Here is a 27,352-nt window from a genome sequence, read left to right as displayed (position 1 = left end):
ATTTCTCCATAAGGTTGGTAGAGCTGAGGATGATAGAGCAATGATCTCAACAAAAGCAAAAACCCTGGTTAGACCATTTCTCTTCTACCCCTCGAACTAGACTGGGTTCATATATGTTGTTTTCTTTGCTACTCAACAGTGAATAATACCATAGTTGAAAAAAATGTAGAGGCTTCCAAAATGTTTTCAGCTCCATTGATTAATTGTTCCAGGTATTAAGATGTTAAAGCTCAAGTCACTGGTTAGATTTTCTTTATGGAATCATTAGCTTTGTCCTTTGGGCAGAAAGAGGCACCCATGATTCTGTCCACCTGCCTTATCAGTACATGCCATCAGTCATAAGGTGGGCTGGTTAATAAGGAGAAATCAAAGTATTAGAGCAAAAGTATTCTACTACTAGAAAAATAAGGCAAAATATTAATGTGTTTTTCATTTGAAGTATTAGTCATTCTTTCAGTTCTATATTTTGGAATCATAACTTACCAACTACTGCCATCTGGATCTAAAAACGTAAATGGGGTTTCTAGAGTTGCCTAATTTACTGTTGACTTTTGACTGCCTGCTGCTTGTTTTATGTGAAACTATGATAATCTGCCTTGACTCCCTCACAAAGAGAAAATAAATATTTCCTGGAAAACTCTATGTCACTGAAGAGTCATTTGTCTTTTTAAATTGTATGATATTGTGAAATATCTTTTTTTGTATTTTGTACCTTAACTATGTTTACTTTTCCTCATAATCCTGTCTATATGTCTACCTATCACCTCTATCTACTAATATTTAGTCTCTTTTTGATCTTAAATTTTAAGAAATTTTATCACACACTAAAATTTGAATTTTCGGAGTTCAAATTGGGAAAATTAGTGACTCCATATTTTGAGGTTTAGTGAGGTTTCTTTATATAAAATATAGAATTCAAGTTCCTTTTTTAATAATCTAAGATCAAGTATTAATCTATACTGAATTAGTAACTCTGATGCTTGTTTACCCTCAGTTCTGCTAGTCACACTAGATTCTTTTAACCCACCTAATAAAAAGTCCTTGTTCACATTTATTGATAATCAAAAGTCTACAGGGGCACCAGGGTGGCTTAGTTAGTTAACCATCTGCTTTCCGCTCAGGTCATGATCTCGGGGTCCTGGGATTGAGCCCTGTGTTGGACTCCCTGCTTAGCCAGAAGTCTACTTCACCCTCTTACTCTGCCCCTCTCCCCACTCATGCTCTCTCTTTCTCTCTCTCAAAATAAATAAATAAAATCTTTTAAAAAAAAAAGTCTATGTTGACATAGACATTACTGACTTAGAACTTAATTATTTGTCATTATTTTTTTTTTAAATCGATTAGCACAGACCCTTCCTGAGCCCACCTATGAACCTCATATTTGGGAACTCTTGTTTTAAATAAATCATTAAATCTCTGAAATGTATTTTTAAATCTCTGAAGTGTATTTCACAGTATTGTGAATTTAATAGTGAAAATGAATTATATTCCCTTCTAAAGGAATTTAAATTTTCTACATACCGGTCATGAGAACTCGATTTTCCACCCTGAAATTGTTAAGGTCTCTCTCTGAATAACTAAGAGAATTAGTTAAATCTGTTTTCTCATGGTCAGCTTGTAAAGGTCAGTGAAGGACAGCATTTTGAAAGAAGTGGATAAAATTCATCCCTCCAGCACTAGTGTATATTACAGCTGTCCCTTTGGACTCACTCCAACAACAGCTCAGTGACTCTTAGAGGAAGAGAATTTTAGAGGCCCCTACTGGGGCTCCTGGAAAATCATGCTGAAAAACACTTGTTTCCCATGCATTTCCACTACAGTAAAATTTGTTTAAAATTATGCTTCTTACCTTCAAATCCAGTTAGTCTCTCAGTGTTTTTGATTGCCCTTTATGTTTTCATCCATCTCTTTCTTCTGTTAACTATTGCTACTTCTCTTTATTTCAGGCCCTGGGACTTCCCTTGGGCTAACTTTAACAATTTAGTTTTCCTACTTCTTATGCTCTAGGACTGTAGTGACCCCAAAAAAGATCCTATCCTGAAAAAGTTCATAGTCTACTAGAAAGTCAAATATGGATATAGATAACTTTAATAAGAATGTATTAAGGTACAATTATAGACATATACATAAGAGTCTGGGTAACATTAAGAAAAGGGAGTAAGTAATGAAGTATTTAAAGTAACTTTTAAGGAGAGTAATCAGATCTTAGAATTATTAATCCAGATTTTAATCATGTTATTTCTGTAGCAAGTATAGAGGCAAGTTTTTATTTTGTCCTGATCAGACTAAAGTAAGGATCCATTTGGTAATATAAAAAAACAGGGAAGTATATTTTCTAGTTAATGAATAAATAAAGAGATGCAACTGAGTTAGCAGTAAAACTACATGTTAATGTTTTCTTGTTGAGCTCTCTGAGAATGAGGGTGGAAAATATCTTGTCAATATATATCTAAATATACTCATATATGTCCATTAAATCAAATAACATTGGTTAAAAATATCAGTTAAATAACAAATAAGTATTTGTAAAACTTTTGTTGATTCAGTAAATACTTAGGAAGCTTCTGTATTTGTGGAACATAGATATCTAGAAAACACAAGCTACTTATTTTAACAGATTATGGCTGTTTGAGGTGATTAAGCTGCCAGTGGAGTCAGTATAGCTATCCCCCTAAATTTCCAAGCATACATTTCAAAGTAGCTTTCTTATTTTAATTTCTTTCTGATGCAGATGTAATATTATACTTTAAAAACAAATAACTGTTTTAAATATGATACACTTTTGAAATTGAAGCCTGAATTAAAATATCTAATGTATACATTTTATTTTAAAGTAATCAAGTCAGAAAAAGTCTCTGCAGTCTTAGAATGTATTTATAGAGACTCATAATTCATACATACATACTAGATTTTGGTTGCTGCATTTTGAGATGAATATTAATTAGCAAAAGAACACTTTAAGCAATGACAAAGATGAAGATAAACTATCTCTTGAATCATTGTTAAAGGAATTGGGGGTAAAAAGATCCAGAGAAAATTCTAATAGCTGACAGGCATGTGAAGAGATAGAAAAGGCAAAAATGATGGAATGAATTTTAGAAATAATAATGTTTAGAGTTAACTTTAGAAGTGCTCCACAAAAATTTCTGTATCAGATAATGATCTCCCAACCTGAAAATATTCAATTTAGTGACTTCTGAGATACTTTCCTATTTCAGGATCTTAACTTCACTAGCTTAAAATTAATGCCTCCTTTCCACCTCAGCCCCGAAGGACTTCAAGTGAAATTGTAGAACTGTGGTCCAAAAGGCAGGGTTAAGGATGATTTATTACGTGATGTCCATTTAGAAATTCTCCAGTTGGGGGCACCTGGGTGGCTTAGTTGTTAAGCATCTGACTCTTAATTTCAGCTCAGGTCATGGTCTCCGGGTCCTGAGATTGAGCCCCACATCGGGCTCCATGCTCAGCAGGGAGTCTGCTTGAGACTCTCCTCCTCAGTCCCTCACCTCACTAACACTCATACTCTTTCTCTGTCAAATAAATAAATAAATCTGTAAAAAAAAAAGAAAGAAAATTCTCAGATTGATTTATTGGGTAATTCTGATGCCTTATTAGAAGCCAGCAAACTTTTTTCTGTAAAGGACCAGATATTAAGTATTTTAAGCTCTGTCGTCTCTATAGCATCTGCTCAACTCTGTTGTTGTAGTGGGAAAACATCATCGACAATATACGAACACAGTTTATTGGCTGGGTTCCCATTTAAATTTATTTACAAAAGCAGATGTTGAGCTGGATTTGGCATGTGGGTCATAGTTTGACAATCTTTGCTTAAAACAATGAAACCTGAAAATACTGTTATATTAATATAAGCAAAGAAAAGCTTTGAATTAAAAAACAAATTGTTAAAATGTCATTGTCTTCTTGGGCTGAAAGAGAGCACATTAGATGTTTAAATTGTCCAATGAATTAAGAACCCCTCAACTAATAAAAGTCAAGTGACACTGGAGACTCTGAGACTGTTTTTATTGTTCATTTCTGCTATTTTGTGCTTAAAGTTGTCTTTACTCCCGCTGAGCAATACCATTGCCCTCATTTGGACTGCTAATGCAGATCGAGCCCTAACCAAGAAATAAATGTGGGTTCAGGCCTTCTAAGAACCAAAGACTTTAAGTGCCTCCTGCCCAAACACAGTGAGTAACTGAAGAAGAGGAGGCTACTGTCACAGGCTGGCTGGAAAACAAGGAGATGGGGGCCACTTTAAAAAGCATCATCTCCAGTCTGGGGTCTTTGGGGGTAGGGCCAAAAATACACTCAGACTCTTCAATAATACTGAAGTGCTTTGCTGTATTGTGTTTCAGAATAGCACAGTAATTGGTTTTATAATAAGGATGTAATGCATCAAGAAAAGGGTAAATTGTGAGTTATATATACTTTTTTAAGAAAGCAGGAGCACCCCAATTGAAATAGCTTATCATTAGGTATATAAAAAGTTAGGAAAAGTAAAACCAACTTATTTCCTAAGAGTCCTGAATAGTTCTGATTTTTCAGTATTAGAATATTTCATTCTGACATACTGAATTCAAACGCTCAGTAGTGTTAAGGCTGAGGTCTGGTGCAGAGCCCCTTGTTCCCGGAAATGGGTCACGGCCAAAAAAAGGGTTACCCCTCACGGGTCACTCAGTATACATTGATTGGGAACCTGGTGCTAAACCATTGGCAGACCCTACTTCTGGGTCAGGGTTCCCCACATAGTGGAATAAAGTTCACAGCAATCTATGGAAAGTCAGCTCTCAACACAAGGGTTTGTAAAGAAAAGGAAAAAAACCAATAGAGTAGTTCTTTACTCTTAAAATATTTTATTTTTAGTGAATACATGTTGTGACTTCAAACTGCTAAATTATAGAGATTAAATTGAATATTAACTTTATAGTGATTTATTCCCCTCTATTGCTTTTCAAATAAGTTCCTTTGTAAATAGATTATGCACTTGCATTAGATAATTCCACCTTCTTTATCAGCATTTAATTTATGATTTAGTTAATCAGCATTTAATTTCTTCTATAGTTAAAGGACCTTTTATTTAATTACATATGCATATTTAGTTACATATGCTGATTTCTTAACTCTAGGGATTTTTTTCCCCCAAAATTAGAGGAATTGAGAAGATACCATTTTTACACCTTGGTTTAATGCTTATTTGATTATATCCTGTTATTTGAAGAGAAACTTTTTTTTAGAAATCTGAAATTTAAAATCATGAAAAAAATGTAATATTCTTTTGCTCAAAATATTTTAGAAGACTCCCTTTACTTACAGCATACTACATAAAATTCAAACTCCTTAACAAGGAATCTGTGCACCTTTCTGGCCCCTGCCTACTTCTCCTCTCTCCCTCCTTGCTACAAACCCTACTTATTCCCATGCACTTCAAACTCAAGTAATAAAAAACAACTTGTATTGCTGGTAACAGGCTGTGTTTTTTCATGGTCTGTGACTTTGCACACATACTCTTGTGGCAATCTAAAACACTTTCCTCATGTCCAAGCTGCCTGTACCTTTCCTGCGATCCCTACTAATCTATAATATTCTACTTAAATTTTACCTCTCTGATGCCTTCCCTAACCTCCTCAAGCAGTTGGAGATTTCCCATGACTTAAATTCATATTCTCTCCTACAACAATTTTTCATTGTCAATGTTGTTCTTATCTTTCATTCCCCAGTGAACTCTGAGTCCCTCAACAACCGAAGTGAAAACATTTATTTACCTTAGTTTTCATAGCACATTTAGCTTAGAGCCCAGAACAAGTAGATATCCCTCCAAAAAAAGGCAGAGGGGGTTAGCAAGGGATTTCTTACTTAAGCTGTAGATAACTGTACCATTTCAATAGGAATATTAGGAGTCCAGGAAGCTAGAGACAGCTATGAAAGTACCAGCCTCTGAGCCACTCAGTACTATTCCAGTCCTGTAGGTGAGCATGGCATTACCAGTGCTACCTTCAAGGTTTAGCTCTTGAAACTAGCACTCCTTTATAAGGCTTCTTATTACTTGCCTCCCACTGTAAAAGAACTCAAGCTGCTTTTTCCAATCCCTATCTGGTGCCAGCCCTGGATAATTCATAAGCTTGAAAAGGTAGTGTAGGTGTACTTTGCAGGTTTATTAATAGTTAACATTTATTGAATGCTTACTCTATGCCAGTCTCTTTGCTTACATGTTTTTCATATATTATCTCATACAACAATCTGATGAATTTTCTGCCATTATCCCAACTTAACAAAACAGGATGGGGAAAATGAAGTTCAGTGAGATGAATTAAACCGAAGCAAAGCAGCTATTTACTAAGGCAGTGAGAATTGAATCCAGTGTAACTTTAGAGCCCATTTTCCTATTTACCACCAATGACTATTACCTGGTCATAACTGAAACCCAAATAGCAGCATGGTTACAGTGTGTACTTTGAAATCATCTAGACCTGGATTCAAAATCTGTATCTAACATTTGTGAGCTCTGAGCTAATGATTTGTACAGAGTAAGGCCTGACATCAGAAGACAAAGTTAAAATCCTCTCTCTTCTATTTAGTACTACCACAGTGCCAGCCATTGCCTGCCTTCCAGAATCTCCAAGTGTTTTATGGCTATGATCACATTTATTCTCTTAATGAGAAGGGTGTGTCTTGGATATTCGATAATCGTTAACTGACCATAAATATACTATAGTAGGATAAAGATTAGAACCAGTAATCTCTCTGCTATACTAGCCTTCTCTTTTGCTAATTTTTAGGGAACATATGAGACTCTGAGATGTTATTTATTATATAAAATAGTTGCCCTTGTGATTCCATAATGTGGACCTGTTAGCACCATTCAGCAAAGAAAACTATAAACACAGTTGCTGTTTTGGTGTGGCTTGTGGTTTGGTTTTGTTGTTATTTGAATTTTTTGTGCAGGCAGGTCATCATTTAAAAGTAGTCATTTGGCATTTCCCTTGCATTCTTCAAATTTTTTTGTATGTTTTAAAAAGCTTAGCTTCAGTCACTTCTATAATTATGCCCACAGATTGGTCCATCTGGTCTTTTTACTAACCAATGAATTTTCATTTAGAAATGTAAGAAATAGAATAATTGTGTTTTAAATCCTATAACTTCAGTGGGTCTCATAAATTTGAAGAAACGTTTTCAACTATTAAAAATCGTTTTTACATTCTCTATTGTCTTCCAGCTGATTTCTATATTTCTAGAGACGGGGGAGGGTTTGAAATTTTTGCTGTTTCTATTTCTCACCTCCTTCATGTATTGGAACTTTGAAGCTTACTATAAGTACTTGTTTGCAACCTGGAGACAGCAAAAAAGTCTGCTCAAAGTAGACCCTGTTGCCCTTTCTGGCTCACACTGGCTGTAAGGTGAAAGATGGATTGTAGGGGGCAATCCTAGATCCAGGGACACCATTTAGGCCTAAGTAGTGGTCCAGACAAGAAATATTGTGGCCTGACCGAAGATACTAAGAGTAGTAGTGGAGTATGCAGATTCTGGAGATAGAATCAACGGTTTGTTGATGTTGAGGGCATGACGTACAGGAGTCAGAAAAGACAAGTTTCTGGATTTACTTACCTGTGAATTTAATTATCCTATACCCAACAAACCAATAATCTTCATACTTTTAACTTTGCCTTGGAAGGGCAAGGGCCCTGTCATCTTCAAATTATCATATTCCCAGGACCCAACATGGTCCTGTGGAAAAGCCCCAGTACTTTTTTTTTTTTTTAAGCTCCAATACATTTTTAGTGAATAAACAAAGTATCATGTATGACTGTTGTCCATGGTGCCTGATAGAATAATCAAATATAGTAAGTTATCTGGGACCTTTTGATTCATTTCTCTAACTTTCATTTCTTTTTTATAGTCTCTCAGTTTACCTTTTCCTGTGCCTTTATAGTATAGCTTGCTGAATAAAAGAAAATATGAACAACAAAAAATAAACTTGTGGCTTTGTGGATTTTGTAGTATCTTCTAAAGAATCCCAGAGATTTTTGACATCTTTAAAAATGAGGACTTCAAATCCTAATAATACTTTGTATTTTTAAAAATATAACAAGTACTTAACACTGTTAAAACATTTTACTAACAAAGAGAGTCAGTGGGTCTCATTTGTGTGTAGATCAGTTCATTTCAATCAGAAGTATTAGGGCTGGGTTATGTGATAAAGTAGATGGATCATTCAAATTTATCATCATATCTCAAGGAAAATGCATTGATGACACTTTATATTATAGTGAATATATACACAGATTATACTCTAAAAGCAGAATGGTCTAAGATGTCACTTGACAATAATACAAAGAAGGAGATCACAAAGGTTAATTTAAGAAAAAGACTAGCCATGTAATTTCTCATTACCACAGGGTAGAGAGATAGGGAGTGAAAAGGAAGATTTGACTTCTCTCATGTTTACTTGCCTTTAAAATGAGAGCAGTAGACCCATGATCTTTCCAGTCCAAATTCTGTTGCTCCATAAAATAGAATGATTAAAGTGATATGTGATGGGAATTTTAGTTTCAATGTTCTTCCCATAGGGTCGGCTCTGTCTTGCTAAGACCTGACCTTAAAAAATCTATTAAAATAATACGTTTTTAACTAAATGATTTTATTAAATAATTAAATACAAGTGCTTTTTCTAATTCCTCCTTTGGAATCCATTCTTTCAGCCTAATTTGGAGCAAGAGTCCCTGTCAAAATATTTAAGATGAATTATTAATACCTTAATCAATTCAAACTACAGAAAATGAGTTTTTACATTTAGTAATGCCATAAATATATTCTCCTGTAGTTTTTCTTTTAACATATTTTTTTTCCCCCCTTTGGTTTAGATTTCTGCTTTGGGACAGCCACTCATCTAATTCCTTAAAATAGTTTTATATGTAAAACTTGTAAAGGATCAGAACAATGCCTCCAAGACCATCATCAGGTGAACTGTGGGGCATCCACTTGATGCCCCCAAGAATCCTAGTAGAATGTTTACTACCAAATGGAATGATAGTGACGTTAGAATGCCTCCGTGAGGCTACATTAATAACTATAAAGCATGAATTATTTAAAGAAGCAAGAAAGTACCCTCTCCATCAACTTCTTCAAGATGAATCTTCTTACATTTTCGTAAGTGTTACCCAAGAAGCAGAAAGGGAAGAATTTTTTGATGAAACAAGACGACTTTGTGACCTTCGGCTTTTTCAACCCTTTTTAAAAGTAATTGAGCCAGTAGGCAACCGAGAAGAAAAGATCCTCAATCGAGAAATTGGTATGACAGTTTTTGTCTCAATGGCATTGTTGTCCTATTCTAAAAGCAAATAACTATGAAACTTAACTATTTTCTCATTACTAAAATATTTGTCTGAATCTGTTAACTGACTTTGTAACCTTAAATAAATAGATTTTGAAATAAAAACTATTACAAATCAAAAGTATTTTTTGACACTTGGCCAAGGAACTATTTTTAATAATATCCTATAAATTTTTCTTTAAGAAAGTTGTTATATCCCAGTTTGGTTTTGTTACTCTTTTTAAAAATTACATGGATGTTTGCTTCCTTTTCTCCAAGCTGCGGGAATATATTATGTGTTATATGTTAAAAATATTTGAGTCTTTGTCAACTCTTACTTTATGTATTCATCAAAATTTCTTTAAACCCAGAGAGACTTCTTTATTGTACTCTTCCAAATGTGTCAAGTTCCCCATTTGTAAGAAACATGTTTGTACTGTATGTTTAAGAGAATGTTATATTCTTTATATAATTTTTTTAAGGTTTTGCTATTGGCATGCCAGTGTGTGAATTTGATATGGTTAAAGATCCAGAAGTACAGGACTTCCGAAGAAATATTCTGAATGTTTGTAAAGAAGCTGTGGATCTTCGGGATCTTAATTCACCTCATAGTAGAGCAATGTATGTCTATCCTCCAAATGTAGAATCTTCACCAGAACTGCCAAAGCACATATATAATAAGTTAGATAAAGGTAAGAAACTTGTCAATCTACCATAATTGGTCACTATAGTAAAAATTTCTATCTCCTTTTATCTCACCTAGATGAGAAGCTTCTTGAAGACAGGGACTGTTTATACTGACAAGATATGGCTGAGTGCCAAATATATATGCATGTAATAAATATTTATTGATTGAATTGTGAACGTACAGTGCTGATCCCGGTGAATTGTGTATCTTAACAATAAAACTAAAGAACTTTGTGTTTGAAATTCATTGTTACACAGTTACAACTGATTATCTTTTTACAAATAAAAAATGTAAATAGAAATACTTTATGAAATTTTGGGAAAACTTTGCATATAAATAAATTTCTTAATATTAAATGCAATAATTAAATCTGATCAAGAGTGATAACATATAGATTGACTTTTGACATTTAATATATCAATTTCTAGAATTAAGTGAACATGGAAATTTATACATTCTGGGGAAATGGAAATGTCCTTTGTATCAGATAAACATTCTGTATTTTTCAAGATAACAAAGTGAAGTTTTCAATTTGAAGTTTTAGAGTAAGTTAGCTTTCACACAGTATTAAATACAAAATTCTGTTGGTAGATGAGTTAAGACATCTTATTACTATTTCACTCTTATTATTCAAAATAGTTTAAAGCAGTATAATGTAAAAATCTTCATTTGAAATTCTTTTCTACTTAGCATACCTTCTAAAGTGAAAGTCTCTCTTCATTTTCCACCAACATTCTTTATGAAACTTTTCCTACAGAAAAGTTGAAAGAATTATACTGTGAACACCTGGACCACTCTACCATAGTTTTAATCTTTCCATTTTCATCATCTTCCCTCCTTCCTCCCAGCTTAATTGATCTTAAAAGGAAAACATTTAAAAATTCATATTCTTTCCCTTCTTCCACCACCTTTTCTCTCCTTCTGATTCAGAATTTGCATTAAGTCTCCATGATTCTTTCCCATAGTTGCCAAAAACTCTTCTACTTTAGGTACTGTTGAACCTTTGATACCATCATGAGTCACTCTTCACAGGGGTTGTACTCAGGAAGTATGTGATGCAGCTTAGGATGGAAATTAGCTTGACTCAGGTATTGTGACCCACTAGTTACAGTTTTGCATACTTGTCATGAAACATGAGATTTGGGCATGGCCGGGCAGCCCTGTCATATTTGAAAGATTTGTGATTTCTGCCTGATATTTACCTGTATTTAATTAGTTTGATTATAAGTCATTTCTGATTATGATTAGAATAATGGTAGTACATAGTACATACTTTTTAAAATTTGTCTCTTGAAAAATGAAATATATATGGTGATTGCATCTACTAATGTTTCCCTGTTATAGGGCAAATAATAGTGGTGATTTGGGTAATAGTTTCTCCAAATAATGACAAGCAGAAGTATACTCTGAAAATCAACCATGACTGTGTGCCAGAACAAGTAATTGCTGAAGCAATCAGGAAAAAAACCAGAAGTATGTTGCTATCATCTGAACAACTCAAACTCTGTGTTTTAGAATATCAGGGCAAGTATATTTTAAAAGTGTGTGGATGTGATGAATACTTCCTTGAGAAATATCCTCTAAGTCAGTATAAGGTGAGTAACAAGCTTCAAAAATATTAATGTGAAATGTAAAAGTTGGGGACAAGTATCTGTATTTTTAGGACATTTTGAAAATTCAATGATTAGTATTAGTGAATAGCTTCATAAGTTTATTTTTAATACTCTATAATTATTTTGGGCAGCTGGGTGACTCAGTCATTTTAGCGTCTGCTTCAGTTCAGGTCATCATCTTGGGGTCCTAGGAGCAAGCCCCACATCAGGCTTCCTGCTCAGTGGGGTTCCTGCTTCTCCCTCTCCTTCTGCTTGTGCTTTCTCTCTCTCTCTCTCACTCTCTCTCAAAAATAAATAAATAATTTTTTTAAAGTTTAAAAAAAATGCTGTATTTAATTTGAGAGATTGATGATGAATTTCAGAGAACAGATGCTTTTTTTTTCCTTTAGATTTTATATATTGATATTTCGAGTCCGACTATAGATACATGGATAAGCTGATTAACATTGTTCAGATATAAACAGTGTTTTCATAATGAGTATCCTCTGGTCATTGTTTTTAATTCTTTTTTTCTTTTTTATTTATTTATTTATTTATTTATTTTTGCTTACATGTTTGTTGCTTTTAAAATGAAACACCTTTTAAGAAATGGCTTTTTCCCTCCCCTCTTAATCTTTTACAGTACATAAGAAGCTGTATAATGCTGGGGAGGATGCCCAATTTGATGCTCATGGCTAAAGAAAGCCTTTATTCCCAACTGCCAATGGACTGTTTCACAATGCCTTCATATTCCAGACGCATCTCCACAGCTACACCATATATGAATGGAGAAACATCTACAAAATCCCTTTGGGTTATAAATAGTGCACTCAGAATAAAAATCCTTTGTGCAACCTATGTGAATGTAAATATTCGAGACATTGACAAGGTAAAGTCAAGGGTTGATGCTTATTATATAAATTACATAAACTTTTTTACTGAACTATGTATAATAATCTGTTGGCCTGCACTGTTTTCAGATAGCTAGAAAACCACTCCTCTCCCTTAGCTGTGCACCATTTACAGTCCTTTGTCTGTAATGCTAATATCCATAATTCTAATATTCTAATCATTTTAATTTCCATAATCTAAGTCCTTAAAACCATGAGTTTTATAGAATTCATTTGGCAGCAAAACCTGACCTAACCTGAAGAAAGAATTTTTGTAGCTTTTATATATCCCATTTAGTGTAAATATGCATATGTTTTGTTGCAGAAATATTAATGTCTTTATGGAGTACTGTTGCAACTGCTAAGAATATGCAGTGATATTTAGTATATGTACCAATTTATCTTTCTATAATATGAAAAACTCTGAATTATATACCTGGCCTAAAGGGATTGTGTAATAATATTAGTTCTGTAATGTGTGTATATATTATGTTCGTATGTATTTTTATACACATACTCTTTTTTTCTTTTTTAAGATCTATGTTCGAACAGGCATCTATCATGGAGGAGAACCCTTATGCGATAATGTGAACACTCAAAGAGTACCTTGTTCCAATCCCAGGTAAGGAAGTATATGGATTTGTATTTCCAAAAGCCATGTTAGTATTTAGCAGTGTAATCAATAAAAGTAGTAAATTTTTTTTGTATCATTAGTTTTATAACAAGTCATTTAAATTAACCAGACATTTACACATAGACCATAAGAACTTTCAGTCAAATGAATATCTTTCACAGGTTCATTTTGTCAGTTCTTCATAAAATGTTATCTGAAGGGTTTTTCAGATTTTCTCTTCCCATTATATCAAGTAGAGAACAGAATATGGTTACATTTTGTGCTGATGATTCCCCACATTAGATCCATAAACCTAGATTTTTTTCTTAACCTCCATTTACATTTACATTAGAAGAAATGAGAGTTGGCAAACAACTTCAGAGCCAGACTACTGTGAGGCACTCATATCACTCAGAAGAGTAGATCTTTATGACATTTAAATAAAGAGTCTTTGGGAACAAATCCATTTCTGAGGGGGAGTTTGGAGGAACATTTTAAATGATTACTGCCTAGAAATGCAATGAAGAAATAAAAGGTAATATAATCCAACAGTTTGCCATCCTGCTATTTCTTTGGCTCTTTATAGAATCATTTGGGAATTAAGAGTCTACCCTGAATATAATAGAAACATCTTAAGAGCACTCAAATTGTTACTAAAGATTAAAGGTGAATTTTATAGACTAGCAATAGAGACAACTAGTAAAACCTCCAGAAGTAAATTTTGTAATGAATTTAGACTGAGTTTAAGAGAATCAAGAAAAAGTTCTGGTCTTGTAATTAAGTTGCTAGAGATGGCCACCATTCTAGAGCCTAGGTGAAGTTCAAAGAGGTGATAGCTTTCTCTACTAGGAGGAAGTACAATAATTCCTTACCCTACCTGAACTATTGTCAGTCAGAAGTACATCATTTAGTTAGAAGTTACACTGTGAAACAACTACAGGATCTTTTTAAATTTTTGTTGTAGCAGGAAAAGTTTATTTCCCACCCATACTGCATGTATTTCACAGGTTGGGTGAGATGTCTGTGTGAGGAACAGAAAAACAGTATTTGAAGAAATACTGGACAAAAATTTTCCAAACTTGTTGAAAACTATAAGCATTCTAAGAAGTTCAGCAAGCTCCAACCAAAGACCCCAAAATAATATTGGGTAGATATATCCTATTTATTTCAAGTACTTAAAGTAAACTAGTTTTATAAAAGTAAAAGGTAAATTTGTTTAATAATATGGGATTAAAAGCTCAAAATTTTAGTAAATTAGCTATTTAGATAGGACTTAAATTTGATTATCTTTTCTTCAAGAATTCTCTAGTTTAGAACTTCAGGCCAGTATCTCTGAAGAGCATAGATGGAAAAATCCTCAACAAAATATTAACAAACCAAATCCAACAATACGTTAAAAAAATCATTCACCACAATCAAGTGGGATTTATTCCTGGTTTAGTAGTACAGATCGGTCAACATGATACCATACATCAATAAGAGAAAGAATAAAAACCATATGATCTTTTCAATAGATGCAGAAAAATCCCTCGACAAAGTATGATAAAACTTGCAACACAGTATGTTAGTGGGAATATACCTCAACATAATAAAGTTCATCTATTTAAAACCTACAGCTAACATCATACTCAGTGTTGAAAAATTGGGGTCTTTCTCCTTAAGATCAGGAACAGAACAAGGATGTCCACTCTTACCACTTTTACTCAGCATAGTACTAGAAATCCTAGCCACAGCAATCAGACAAGAAAAAGGAATAAAAGGCATCCAGATTGGTGAGGAAGAAATGAAACTTCCACCATTTGCAGATGACATGATACACTATATAGAAAATCCTAAAGACTCAATGTTGAAAAAGAAAACCAAAGCTGAAGGCATCACAATTCCAGACCTTAAGCTGTAATCATCAAGACACTATGGTAATGGCACAAAAACAGACACATCAATAAATGGGACAGAATAGAGAACCCAGAAATGGACGCTCAGCTCTTTGGTCAGCTAATCTTCGACAAAGCAGGAAAGACTATCCAGTGGAAAAAAGACAGTCTCTTCAACAGATGGTTTTGGGAAAATTGGACAGCCACATGCAGAAAAATGAAACTGGACCACTTTTTTACACTATACACAAAAATAAACTCAAAGTGGATGAAAGACCTAATGTGAGACAGGAATCCATCAAAATCCTTGAAGAGAATACAGACAGCAACTTCTTGCTAGACACATCTTTAAAGGTAAGGGAAACAGAAGCAAAAACGAACTATTGGGACTATATTAAAATAAAAAACTTCTGCATAAAAAAGGAAACAATCAACAAGGGGCGCCTGGGTGGCTCAGTGGGTTAAAGCCTCTGCCTTCGGCTCAGGTCATGGTCTCAGGGTCCTGGGATCGAGTGTCGGGCTTTCTGCTCAGCAGGGAGCCTGCTTCCTCCTCTCTCTCTGCCTGCCTCTCCACCTACTTGTGATCTCTATCAAATAAATAAAAATCTTTAAAAAAAAAAAAAAAAGGAAACAACAAAACTAAAAGACAGCCTCTGAAGGTCAACAAATGACAATAAAGGGTTAGTATCCAAAATATATAAAGGACTTATAAAACTCAACACCCAAACACCAAATAACCCAATTAAAACATGGGCAGAAGATATGAACAGACATCTCCAAAGAAGTCAGACATCCAGGTGGCCAATAGACACATGAAAAGATGGTCAGTATTACTCATCATCAGGGAAATGCAAATCAAAAGTACAAAGAGATACTACCTCATACCTGTCAGAGTGACTAAAATAAAAAACACAAGAAACAACAGTGTTGGAGAGTTTATGGAGAAAAAAGAACACTTGTGCCCTATTGCTGGGAATGTAAACTGGTGCAGTCACTGTGGAAAACAGTAAGGAGGTTCCTCCAAAAATTAAAAAAGGACCACCCTATGAACCAGTAATCTCACTACTAGATTTACCGGAAGAATATGGAAACACTAATTTGAAAAGCTATGTGCCCTCCTATATTTATAGCACTGTTATTTACAGTAGCCAAATTATGGAAGCAGCCCAAGTGTTCATTGATGGATGGATGGCTAAAGAGCTGTACATACACAAACACACAGGAATATTATTCAGCCATTTAAAAAAATCTTGCCATTTGCAGCAACATGAATGAAGCTAAAGAGTATAATGCTAAGCAAAATGAGTCAGAGAAAGACAAAATACCATACCATATAATTTCAGTCATGTGGAATTTAAGAAACAAAACAAATGAGCAAAGTGGGAAGAAGGAGACCAACCAAGAAACAGACTTTTAACTATAGAGAACAAACAGAGGGTTACCAGAGGGGAGGTTATGGGGGGGATGGGCAAAACAGGTGATGGGGATTAGGAGTACACTTATGATGAGTACTGTATAGAAGTGTTGAATTACTGCATTGTACACCTGAAACTAATATAACAGTGTATACTTAGCTATATTGGAATTAAAATTAAAACATTTAATAAAAAAGAATTCTTTAGTTAATACCACCTCACACCAGTCAGAATGGCTAAAATTAACAAGTCAGGAAATGACAGATGCTGGCGAGGATGCGGAGAAAGGGGAACCCTCCTACACTGTTGGTGGGAATGCAAGCTGGTGCAGCCACTCTGGAATACAGCGTGGAGGTTCCTCAAAAAGCTGAAAATAGAGCTACCCTATGACCAAACGAGTACACTGCTGGGTATATACCCTAAAGATACAAACGTGGTGCTCCGAAGGGGCACATGCACCCGAATGTTTATAGCAGCAATGTCCACAATAGCCAAACTGTGGAAAGAACCTAGATGTCCATCAATAGATGAATGGATAAAGAAGGTATGGTGTATATATATACAATGGAATACTATGCAGCCATCAAAAGAAATGAAATCTTGCCATTTGCAATGACATGGATGGAACTAAAGTGTATTATGCTTAGCGAAATAAGTCAGTCAGAGTAAGACAACTATCATATGATCTCCCTAATATGAGGAAGTGGAGATGCAGTGTGGGGGCTTGGGGGTAGGAAAAGAAAAAAATGAAAGAAGATGGGATTGGGAGGGAGACAAACCATAAAAGACTCAATCTCACAAAACAGGCTGAGGGTTGCTGGGGGTCGGGGAGTCAGGAGAGGGTGGTGGGGATATAGACATTGGGGAGGGTATGTGCTATGGTGAGTGCTGTGAAATGTGTAAACCTGGCGATTCACAGACCTGTACCCCTGGGGATAAAAATACATCATATGTTTATAAAAAATTTTTAAATTAATTTAAAAAAAAAGAATTATCTAGTTAAAGGGTAAAATCCCTATGGTAATAGTATTAGGATTTAAGTAGATTTCTAATTTTTCTGTATTCACAAAATTAAAATCAAGGATAAAGAATATGAAGTTATTAGAAGGGTAGAAAAGTTGATTTTTAAAAAATTCTTACTGAGATTGATTATTCTAAATCTGTACTTCCATATGCTAAGTAAAGTAGAAACTTAATGATTTCTTCATAGATGTTACCAGTCCTCTCCCAAAATCAAAATAAATTTGGACTAGAAGTCAAACCATTGCCTAAAAATAAAGAATTTAATTGATATGTGTGTATGCACGTGTCTGTATGGACTTTAGAGGAAGAGAGAAACATGTTTTTGTCAATTAGCATAGTATTGAACAGCTACATTTATGGGACATAGCTCTTTTAGAAAGTGTGTAGGATATTTTTCATTAATTATGAGCAATTCGAAAGATTTATAAGTAATAAAAACTCCTAGGAACATCGAAGTACATGTATCTTTAATTTTTCTTAAATTATTGTGGACTTATCAGATCCAACAGTATTTCTTCTACTTGCATTTATTTCTTTTCCCTTTAGAATTTCTTATTACTAACTTCACCCATTTAAACATAAGTCTTCTCTGCATCAAAGGACCATATTTTTTTTTTTATCTTTGTCCATAAGTAGAACTTATTTTACTGATAAAGCTTATAACTTAGTTTGGCTAATTAAAAATAGAATTTTTACCATTAAATTGTTAAGTTTTATTTTATTTATAATAAAAAAATAGAATTATGAAAAAGTCCTTTAAAGAAATTTTCTAGATTAATATCTAGCACTTGAACTTTTACTGTGGACCAGTTACTATTCTTTTCACTTTCCTTGTGTTACCTGACCAAGCCAGCCACGCACCCTTTTACTTGTGTTACCTCATTTAATCTTCACAACAATCTTAGGGAGTAAGTACTATTATTAGTCTCATTTCACAGATGAGAAAACAGACAAAAACAAGGGTCACACATTTTTTTTTAACTTAAATTCAACATGTAGTACGTTATTAGTTTTTGATGTAATGTTCAGTGATTCATTAGTTGTGTATAACACCCAGTGCTCATCACATCACAGAGGGTCACACATTTAATAAAATAGTGAACAGGAGTCTACTCAAGGTAGTCTGACCTGAGTTTATACTGGTAACTGTTGTTTCAAAACAAGACAAAAAGTGTTTTGGGGCATCTGAGTGGCTCAGTCAGTTAAGTAACTGCCTTCAGCTCAGGTCATGATCTCAGGTCCTGGGATGGAGCCCCACATTGGGCTCCCTGCTCATTAGGAAGCCTGCTTCTCTCTCTCCGCATCTGCCCCTGCCCCTGCTTGTGTTCTCTCTCTCTCTCTCTCTCTCTCTCTCTGTCAAATATATAAAATGTTTTGTTTTGTTTTTTAAAGTGTTGTTATTGGCTCTTTACAGATCTGTCCACCAAATATAGACATAATTTCACATATAATATTCAGTAAATTAAAAAGAATTTATCGTAAATATTTGAATAATTTTTGTCATCACTTTGTATAGCAACTTTTTATTCTTTATTATGAATGTTAACTGTTACCTCTTGTCAAGTAATTATTCTCAACTTCAGGTACTTTCTGCTTTACATATCCTTCATTTTATTTGCATAGTGACTGACTTAACGGGTTCTTCTGAATAAAATTACATCATGTGTAAAAGTAAATATAATTGTAATCATAATAGAAAATCTCACTCTTCTTGTTTAGTTTCCCTCTTTCAAATGCCTTTTCTATAAGCTAGGTTTTTTTTTTACTGCAGTATAGCACAAATGTATAAAAGTATATAAATGATAATCATAAAGTTAAGTGAATTATCAGAGTTAGTACCTATATAACTACTATGCTGGTTAAGAAATAGAACATTTACTAGAAATATGACATTGCCCCTTCCATTAACCTTCTCACCTCTCCAAAGGCAACAGCTATCCTGACATCTAACATTATTTTTCAGTTTGAACTGTTTTTGAATTTTATATAAATATACTCAAGAAATAGATACTCTCTTATATGTAGCTTCTTTCACTCATGTTTGTAAGATTTCATCCGTATTGCAAGTAACGTGTTTATTTCCATTGCTGTATGGTCTTCCATTATATGAATATACTGCAGTTTGTTCTACTTTTGGACATTTGGATTGTTAACACTTCGGGGATATTTGCAAATACCCATTACTAGCAATGTGTGCGATTTCCTGTTACTACACCTCCTTACCCTCCCTTGGTAACATCATTGGTATCATCAGCCTTTATAGTTTTAGCCAATCTCTTAAATAGTGATCTCTCTATGAGATTTTATTTTGCATTTTCTGGTTGACAAATAATATTGACTACTTTTTTATATTTATTGGCCATTTGGATATGATCTTGTGAAGTATGTCTATACCAGTTGATTTCTGACCTGTTTTTATTTGATTTTTTGTTTTCTTGATGATTTGTAGGAGTTGTTTATATACTCTGGGTAAAGCCTTTTTTTCTTTTTTGGTAAATTCTTTTTTTCTTTAAAATTTTACATAGGTGGAATGAATGGCTAAATTATGATATATACATTCCTGATCTTCCTCGTGCTGCTCGACTTTGCCTTTCCATTTGTTCTGTTAAAGGCCGAAAGGGTGCTAAAGAGGTAAAGTATTTCAGAAGGAATAATTATTTTTAACCTCTAAAAAACTCCTCTAATTAAACTGCTTTGAATTTTTATCAAGAAGTGAATTTTTTTCTTTATCTAAAAAAATTAGTCAAATATTTTTAAATTTTTAATAAATAAATGTGTCATAGAAGAATACCTCAGGAGACCTTCCTGAGTTTATTTACAAGTATGTCCTGAGTTCACATGTACAAAATTTTTTATACATGCAGTGACTACCCACAAATATCTGTTAGGTGACTACATGCCAATATCTGCCTGGCTTGCTTTGGTTCATATTTCCTATTTATAATTAAAGAAAAATTTCTGTTATTTCAAATAGGAAAACAGAAAGTGCTTGTACTTTCAAAAAAAAATTGATGTGACTTTTTTTTTTTTTTTTGATGTGACTTATTAAAGCTATCATTGTAGCAATAGCTATTGAATTCTTTCTGTGGAAGAAAAGTGTTTTGAAATGCATTTTGTAGGGCACCTCAGTGGCTCAGTCATTAAGCATTTGCATTCAGCTCACGTCATGATCCCAGGGTCCTGGGATCGAGCCCCACATTGAACCCCACATCAGGCTCCCTGCTCAGCCAGAAGCCTGCTTCTACCTCTCCCACTCCCCCTGCTTATTATCCCTCTCTCTCTCTCTCTGTCTCTCTCTCTGTCAAATAAATAAATAATCTTTTTAAAATGCATTTTATAATTTAATCCACAGAGTAGTGAATATCTTTCTGTTCGTTTTTGAAGGAACACTGTCCATTGGCCTGGGGAAATATAAACTTGTTTGATTATACAGATACTCTAGTATCTGGAAAAATGGCTCTGAATCTGTGGCCAGTACCTCATGGATTAGAAGATTTGCTGAACCCTATTGGTGTTACTGGGTCAAATCCAAATAAAGTAAGCTTTTTATTATCATAAATTAGAATTTTTTCCTTTTTTATGACGGTTAAGCACAATATTTATGATAACTTTTATTCCATCTCTTAGGAAACACCATGCTTAGAGTTGGAGTTTGACTGGTTCAGCAGTGTGGTAAAGTTCCCAGATATGTCAGTGATTGAAGAGCATGCCAACTGGTCGGTGTCTCGAGAAGCAGGATTTAGTTATTCCCATGCAGGACTGGTAAGGCAGATCACTGAGTTTTCTTAAGTATCAGTCATAATCAGTGGATTTGGGTTTATCCTCTTTGTTTGGAGCAGAGTTCATGGGGTTTAGTTACACTGGCATAGCTCCTATAGGCTCTGGACAGAGTTGCAGTAATTACTATAATCACATTCTCTATATGCTAATACTGTTACTGAAGTTCTGTCTCTTCTTAGTTTAGTCAGAGCCCTAGCCTACCTTCATTTAACAAATATTTATTGAATGCCAACTATATGTTTATATTCATTGTGTGAGAGGTAATAAAGTTTTGACCTAAAGAGACCTCCATTGCATATACAGTCTAATGGTGAAAATAGACGTTGAAGTGGTAAAAGAAATGTGTAAGATTATAAATCATGGTAGGTGATATGATAGAAAAACCAATAGTATCCCAAGAATGACTACAGAGGGTTGGGAGGAAAAGCCAATATGTATTGGGTTCAAGAAAGAACTTTTTACTTCTCTGAGATAATAACCTGAAAATTGAAACAAAAGTATGAGTATATTGTTAGTTAAGCTTGGAAGCAGAGGAGAGCTTTGTTACCACCATACTCCAGGATCCCCTAGAAAAGCTTACATATAAAAGGAAGTTTAAGTATGAATCAAGTTGTCTGATCTTGGCCATTAATTTGGAACCACAGTGTAACTGGGTTCAAAGACCATTAACTCTTATTTCTCAAGGGCAAAGGTGTCAGTGCTAAGAGAAGATACTTTTGTTCTTTGTTGTCTCTTTCCCTGGTTTTCAAATTTATCACTTTTTCTTTGGCCTGGTGATACATTATGGCTAGACCAACCAATGAGTATGGGGCCAAGAGGTCCTGAAATAGGCCTACCTGAGTAATAGCAATGCCCAGGGGCAGTTGGAATCCTGCATTGAGGAACTTTATTAGTTTACAGCTGTGTTCTCAGTAAGGAGTTTACAAACCCTTTTGTAAACTGATTAGTAATAATCATAACCTTCCTACCAATATACTTTCAGAGATATGTAGCAGGTATTTAGAGAGGTACAAATTAATTTTAAATTATTACTGAATTCTTTCAGATACTAAAAGTACAAAGGAATTCTTTTTCTTGAAAAATGTAGCCTCTGTTTTATAACTTTGATTTCTTGTTGATAATTCTAACATTTATCAAGTGCTTACTGTGTACCAAATGCGATGCCAGTCACTTTTCACAGTTTATCTCATTTAATCTTAAAAGCAATTTCTATGAAGGTAGTACGTGTATAATCCCTATATTGCCAGTAAGGAAACAGGCTTAAGGAGTTTAAATAACTTATCCAGTATCACTGTTTAATAAGTATTGAGCTTCTGGGGTACCAGGGTGGCTCAGTGGGTTAAAGCCTCTGCCTTCAGCTCAGGTCATGATCCCAGGATCCTGGGATCCAGCCGGCATCCGGCTCTCTGCTCAGCGGGGAGCCTGCTTCCGATTATCTCTCTCTCTCTGCCTGCCACTCTACCTACTTGTGATCTCTGTCCGTCAAATAAATAAATAAATAAAATCTTTTTTAAAAAATAAGTATTAAGCTACTGACAACTATTTTGCTGTAACTGAACAGAAACTCCTTAATTTTGAAATTGGGATTGAAATATTGATGAGCTAAAAATAAATAAATAAATAGATAAATAGAAATAGTAAAATTTTTAAAAATTTAAAAAAGAAATATTGATGAGCATTCCCATGAATTGTCCATAGTGCTATACCATTAGTTATACCTGTAAACCAAAGGAATTGTGAGAGTCAAGTCACTTTAAGACTCATTTATCTCTATTTTTATTCATACATTCACTTTATCATCAGAGTCTGCCTCAGTTAGCTTTTGAGTTTCTTTTTGAGCAGTCCTAACTCTTAGAGATTACACTGAGTGAAATAAGTCAAGCAGAGAGAGTCAAGTATATGGTTTCACTTACTTGTGTAGCATAAGGAATAACACAGAAGACATTGAGAGATGGAGAGGAGAAGCGAGTTGGGGGAAATCAGAGGGGGAGACAAACCATGAGAGACTGTGGATTCTGAGAAACAAACTGAGGGTTGTGGAGGGGAGAGGGGTGGGGGGTTGGGTGAGCCTGGTAGTGGGTATTATGGAGGACATGTATTGCATGGAGCACTGGGTGTGGTGCATAAACAATGAATTTTAGAATACTGAAAAAAAAAAACAAATTTTAAAAAAAGGATTGATATTTTATGACTTTTTTTCTTTCTGAGAATAATTTTTTCTTTAAAGAAAAATGTTGTTTTTAGTAGAATAAAACTGGGTCAGTTTTTCAGTTATGATCGGGTCTATTGAAAACTTCTATAAACCTAAGATAGAAACTATATCAAAGGTCCTGGAGGTAGAGGGAACAAAATTACACCACTTGAGAGTCATTACTTCAGATTCTAATGATGATGGTAAAATTGATCATGTAGGTAAAACATCAAATAATATCCTAGATGAATTTTCTCGAACTCAAGATATGATGAGTGAACAATATATTTCCAAGAACAAAAAGGAAATATTGTATTCAGTTAGTCATTCAACAGGAATAACTTCATCACACACTGTTTTTTGATGAGAACCTGGACCACACCTCATCTTTCTTTCCAGTTTTAATGCTGCTATACACCAGAATTTATTTGATACACTTTTTAAGTGAATAAACATCACAGGCAGGTCTGTATGCAAAGATGAGTGGAAGGAAAAAAGTGATGTAGAAATATAAAATTGCTTGGATTACTATAAAAGTTCTCAAAAGTATTATATTTTGACAATTGAAGTATAAGAAGAAAAATCAGGAGTGATGATAAGCTAGAACTTATTAGATATGCATTTGAAGTGTGGAGTCACGATCTGTAAGATGTGTATGTTCCAGGCTCATGCAGGACAGTTGATGAGCAAGCAGTTAATGGCATTCAAAGGATGTTGCCTATTTTGATTATGAATTTGGTTCTGCTATGTTTAAATTTTTTTTAATTAATTATTTTTATTAACATATAATGTATTATTTGCCCCAGGGATACAGGTCTTCACACTTCACAGCACTCACCATATCACACCTGTGTTTAAATTCTTAGTAAGATGTCAAATAAAGTTGTTTTTCACAATTGTTTTTCACAAAATTTTTTCCTAGTTTATTAAGTTATTTTATATTAAAAATGAAAACAACTAAAAAATAAGCCAATAATATTAAGAGTCGCTTAGACCAAGATGATAAATGATAATGACTACTTTTCCTGTGAATCAAGGGTTAAGTATTTGTTATCTCTTACCTTGAGTATTACAATAGCCTCCTAAATGGTCTGTCTCAGTCTACAAAACAGCTAAAATAATCTCTATAAAACATGAATCAGGGGCACCTGGGTGGCTCAGTGGGTTAAAGGGTCCTGGGATTGAGCCCTGGCATCGGGCTCTCTGTTCAGCAGGGAGCCTGCTTCCCTCTCTCTCTCTTTCTCTGCCTGCTTCTCTGCCTACTTGTGATCTCTGTCTGTCAAATAAATAAATAAAATCTTTTAAAAAAAGAAACATAAATCATGATATTCATCCTTTAAATAGCTTTCACTAAAAATAAAATCCAAACCTTTTACCCTGACTTGCAAATTTTATGTGGTCTGAACATATTCTCCCATCACTCTCCCCTTGTCTCCTGGGCTTCAGGCTCACAGGTCTTGTTCCTTTTCCTCCCTAATACCAAACTCATTCTCTTCTTGGGTCACCTTCACTGTTTCCTCCACCTGCAGTAGTCTTTTCCCTGATCTTAGTGTGGGTGCTTCTTTCTTATCATTTGGACCACAAATTAAATATTCCCTTCTCAGAGGCCACTTCCAGATACCCAGTGTAAAGTAGCCACTCAGTCATCTTCATTATATCACCCAAAGTATTTATATCAGCTTGCCAATTTTTTTTAATTTGTTCATTTAATTTTTCACTATAATGGGGATCTTATTAGTGCAGGTTCTTTTACTATTTAAGACCCTCAGCCGTAAGAACAAAACAAGGCACACGGTACATGTTTTAATAAATATTTGTTGATGGACATGTGCCAATATTTCTTTATACTATTGGATAAATTAATAATATTTAAGTGTTTTTAATAAAATGTTAACAAATGTTAATAAAAACCAAGTGGCCTGAATACCTGCTTTCATTTTTAGCCATTGGGAATATGTGGAACCCATTCCAAGGGGATGTGTACTTGTTCTCATAATATATTAATATACATTCATAATTATTCATTATGCAGTTAATATATCTGTATTTAAAGGGAATAAATATGTTACTTGGACTCTTGGCATTATACCAAAGGTTATGGTGTTTTTAATTTATTTTCCAAACATTTAACGTCCAGTGTTTTAACAAGGGTATTTCTTTTCCTTTTTTCTCTTACTTATTTTTACTTTTTTTTTTTTAAGATTTTATTTATTTGAGAGAGAGAGAGAGAGAGAGAAAGAGAGAGCATGAAAGGGGCGAGGGGCAGAAGGAGAAGCCAGCTCCCTGATGAGCAGAGGGCCTGATGTTGGACTTGATCCTGGGACTCCAGGATCATGACCTGAGCCGAAGGCAGTTGCTTAACCAACTGAGCCACCCAGGTGCCCTTATTTTTACTTTTTAAATTTGAGAGCCTTGCAGTGATTATAAGGATGTATTTGAGCAAAGATTATGAAAGAATTTACATTTGTATTTTATTATTTTACTATTTCTTATTCCAGAAACATGAGCAGAGTAGCTAATAGAATACTAGGAAGGGGCCTTATCAGGAAGAGAAGTCAGTTACTTACTTCTACCCCAAGTACCCCAGTCTGGTCTTATCCCTGACTCACTTTGGCAGTGACTGTTCTATGACTGATGGTAATGTTAACTAAGATACTGGATTTGTTCCACAAATAACTGCCTTAAGCTGATTCTCCCCATCCCTGAAAATAAAGGCTTGTGATGAGAATAAACTGTATCACAACGATTAATAAGCAGTGTAAAGTTGTTGGCCATTGCCTGTTTTTGTACATCAGTCATGAATCCAGGGGAAAATATGGCAAAGGAAATCATATAAGATATTACTTTATTTTGCAGAGTAACAGACTAGCTAGAGACAACGAATTAAGAGAAAACGATAAAGAACAGCTCCGAGCAATTTGTACCCGAGATCCTCTATCTGAAATCACTGAGCAAGAGAAAGATTTTCTGTGGAGCCACAGGTAAATGTTAAGATGAATATTCCCTGAAATAACTGATTTTGGCTTATCTTGCGGGTTCTTCAATACCTGTTAAAGTATATAAAGCATAATTTATATGACTTTTTTGTCATAATATTATTTTTTAAACTGTGGATAAAGATCAGTATTTCTAGAAAATCATGTGCATTGGTACTAACCTTCCACCTTCAAGCCTTGAAGGCTTTTTTAAAATTCTAAATCCCTGGTATGACTTTTTTTAGGATTTGTTTTGGGGGCTTTTTTAAATGAAATTCAAGATAAAAAAAAAAAATACCCATAGCTTTAGATCAATTTAGTTGGGATGTAGTTGGTCTAGATATTTCAATTTTTAGGCATTTTTTTCCATTTTTTTCCTTATACTTCCTCAAAGTAATAGTGCAGTGCTTTATTTTTACTTATGAAGAAATTACCCCACTACTTAGGAGTTATACACTGGTTTATTTAAATAAAGCAGTTGCAGTGCCTTTCTGCAGAAAGTCCATTGAAACATAAGTTTTGTCCAGTGACTACAGTAGAAGTGGCAACTCTCCTCATGGTTTCTGTTGGGTGAGTGGGTAAAAAAGGAGCTATGTAGTGTTGTGAAATAAATTCATACTTTTTTCCAAAGTATCTGTCTTCCATTTGGATTATTCTTTGTCTTTCATGACATTGTAACTGTCTTAAGTATTATGTGTGCATAAATATGCAATTATAGTGTTAAATGCTGATTTCTTTTGATTTTTAAAGTAGGCTAGTAATGGTAAGTTTTCAGTGTGTTTGGAAAGATTACATAGTTTAAAATTTAGATATCTAGGCCTTTTGATTAACATGCAAGAATGTTTTTTGTTTTGTTTTGTCTTTTCCACACAGACACTATTGTGTAACTATCCCTGAAATTCTACCCAAACTGCTTCTGTCTGTTAAATGGAATTCTAGAGATGAAGTAGCTCAGGTAAATGCATGTTTGAGATTACAGAATAACTATTGTATAAAATTCA

The 27,352-nt window shown here is 34.2% G+C and overlaps 1 protein-coding gene across 1 annotated transcript in view; it reads left to right on the top strand.

Annotated features, from left to right (window-relative positions):
* LOC111147545 (phosphatidylinositol-4,5-bisphosphate 3-kinase catalytic subunit alpha) overlaps positions 1–27,352 on the top strand; it is an 81,382-nt gene that overhangs the window by 39,646 nt on the left and 14,384 nt on the right. Inside the window, exons 2-11 of the mRNA XM_022503639.1 lie at positions 8,862–9,289; positions 9,793–10,002; positions 11,343–11,593; positions 12,234–12,479; positions 13,017–13,102; positions 19,931–20,036; positions 20,790–20,942; positions 21,033–21,167; positions 26,233–26,357; positions 27,225–27,306. Of these exons, the coding sequence (XP_022359347.1) occupies positions 8,938–9,289; positions 9,793–10,002; positions 11,343–11,593; positions 12,234–12,479; positions 13,017–13,102; positions 19,931–20,036; positions 20,790–20,942; positions 21,033–21,167; positions 26,233–26,357; positions 27,225–27,306 (1,746 nt within the window). The 5' untranslated portion in view covers positions 8,862–8,937. The remainder of the gene's footprint in view (positions 1–8,861; positions 9,290–9,792; positions 10,003–11,342; positions 11,594–12,233; positions 12,480–13,016; positions 13,103–19,930; positions 20,037–20,789; positions 20,943–21,032; positions 21,168–26,232; positions 26,358–27,224; positions 27,307–27,352) is intronic.

The sequence above is a fragment of the Enhydra lutris genome, unplaced genomic scaffold (assembly GCF_002288905.1).
Source record: "Enhydra lutris kenyoni isolate GAN:26980312 unplaced genomic scaffold, ASM228890v2 scaffoldscaffold2, whole genome shotgun sequence".
Lineage (NCBI taxonomy): Eukaryota > Metazoa > Chordata > Mammalia > Carnivora > Mustelidae > Enhydra > Enhydra lutris.
This window is presented reverse-complemented; position numbering and strand designations above follow the sequence as displayed.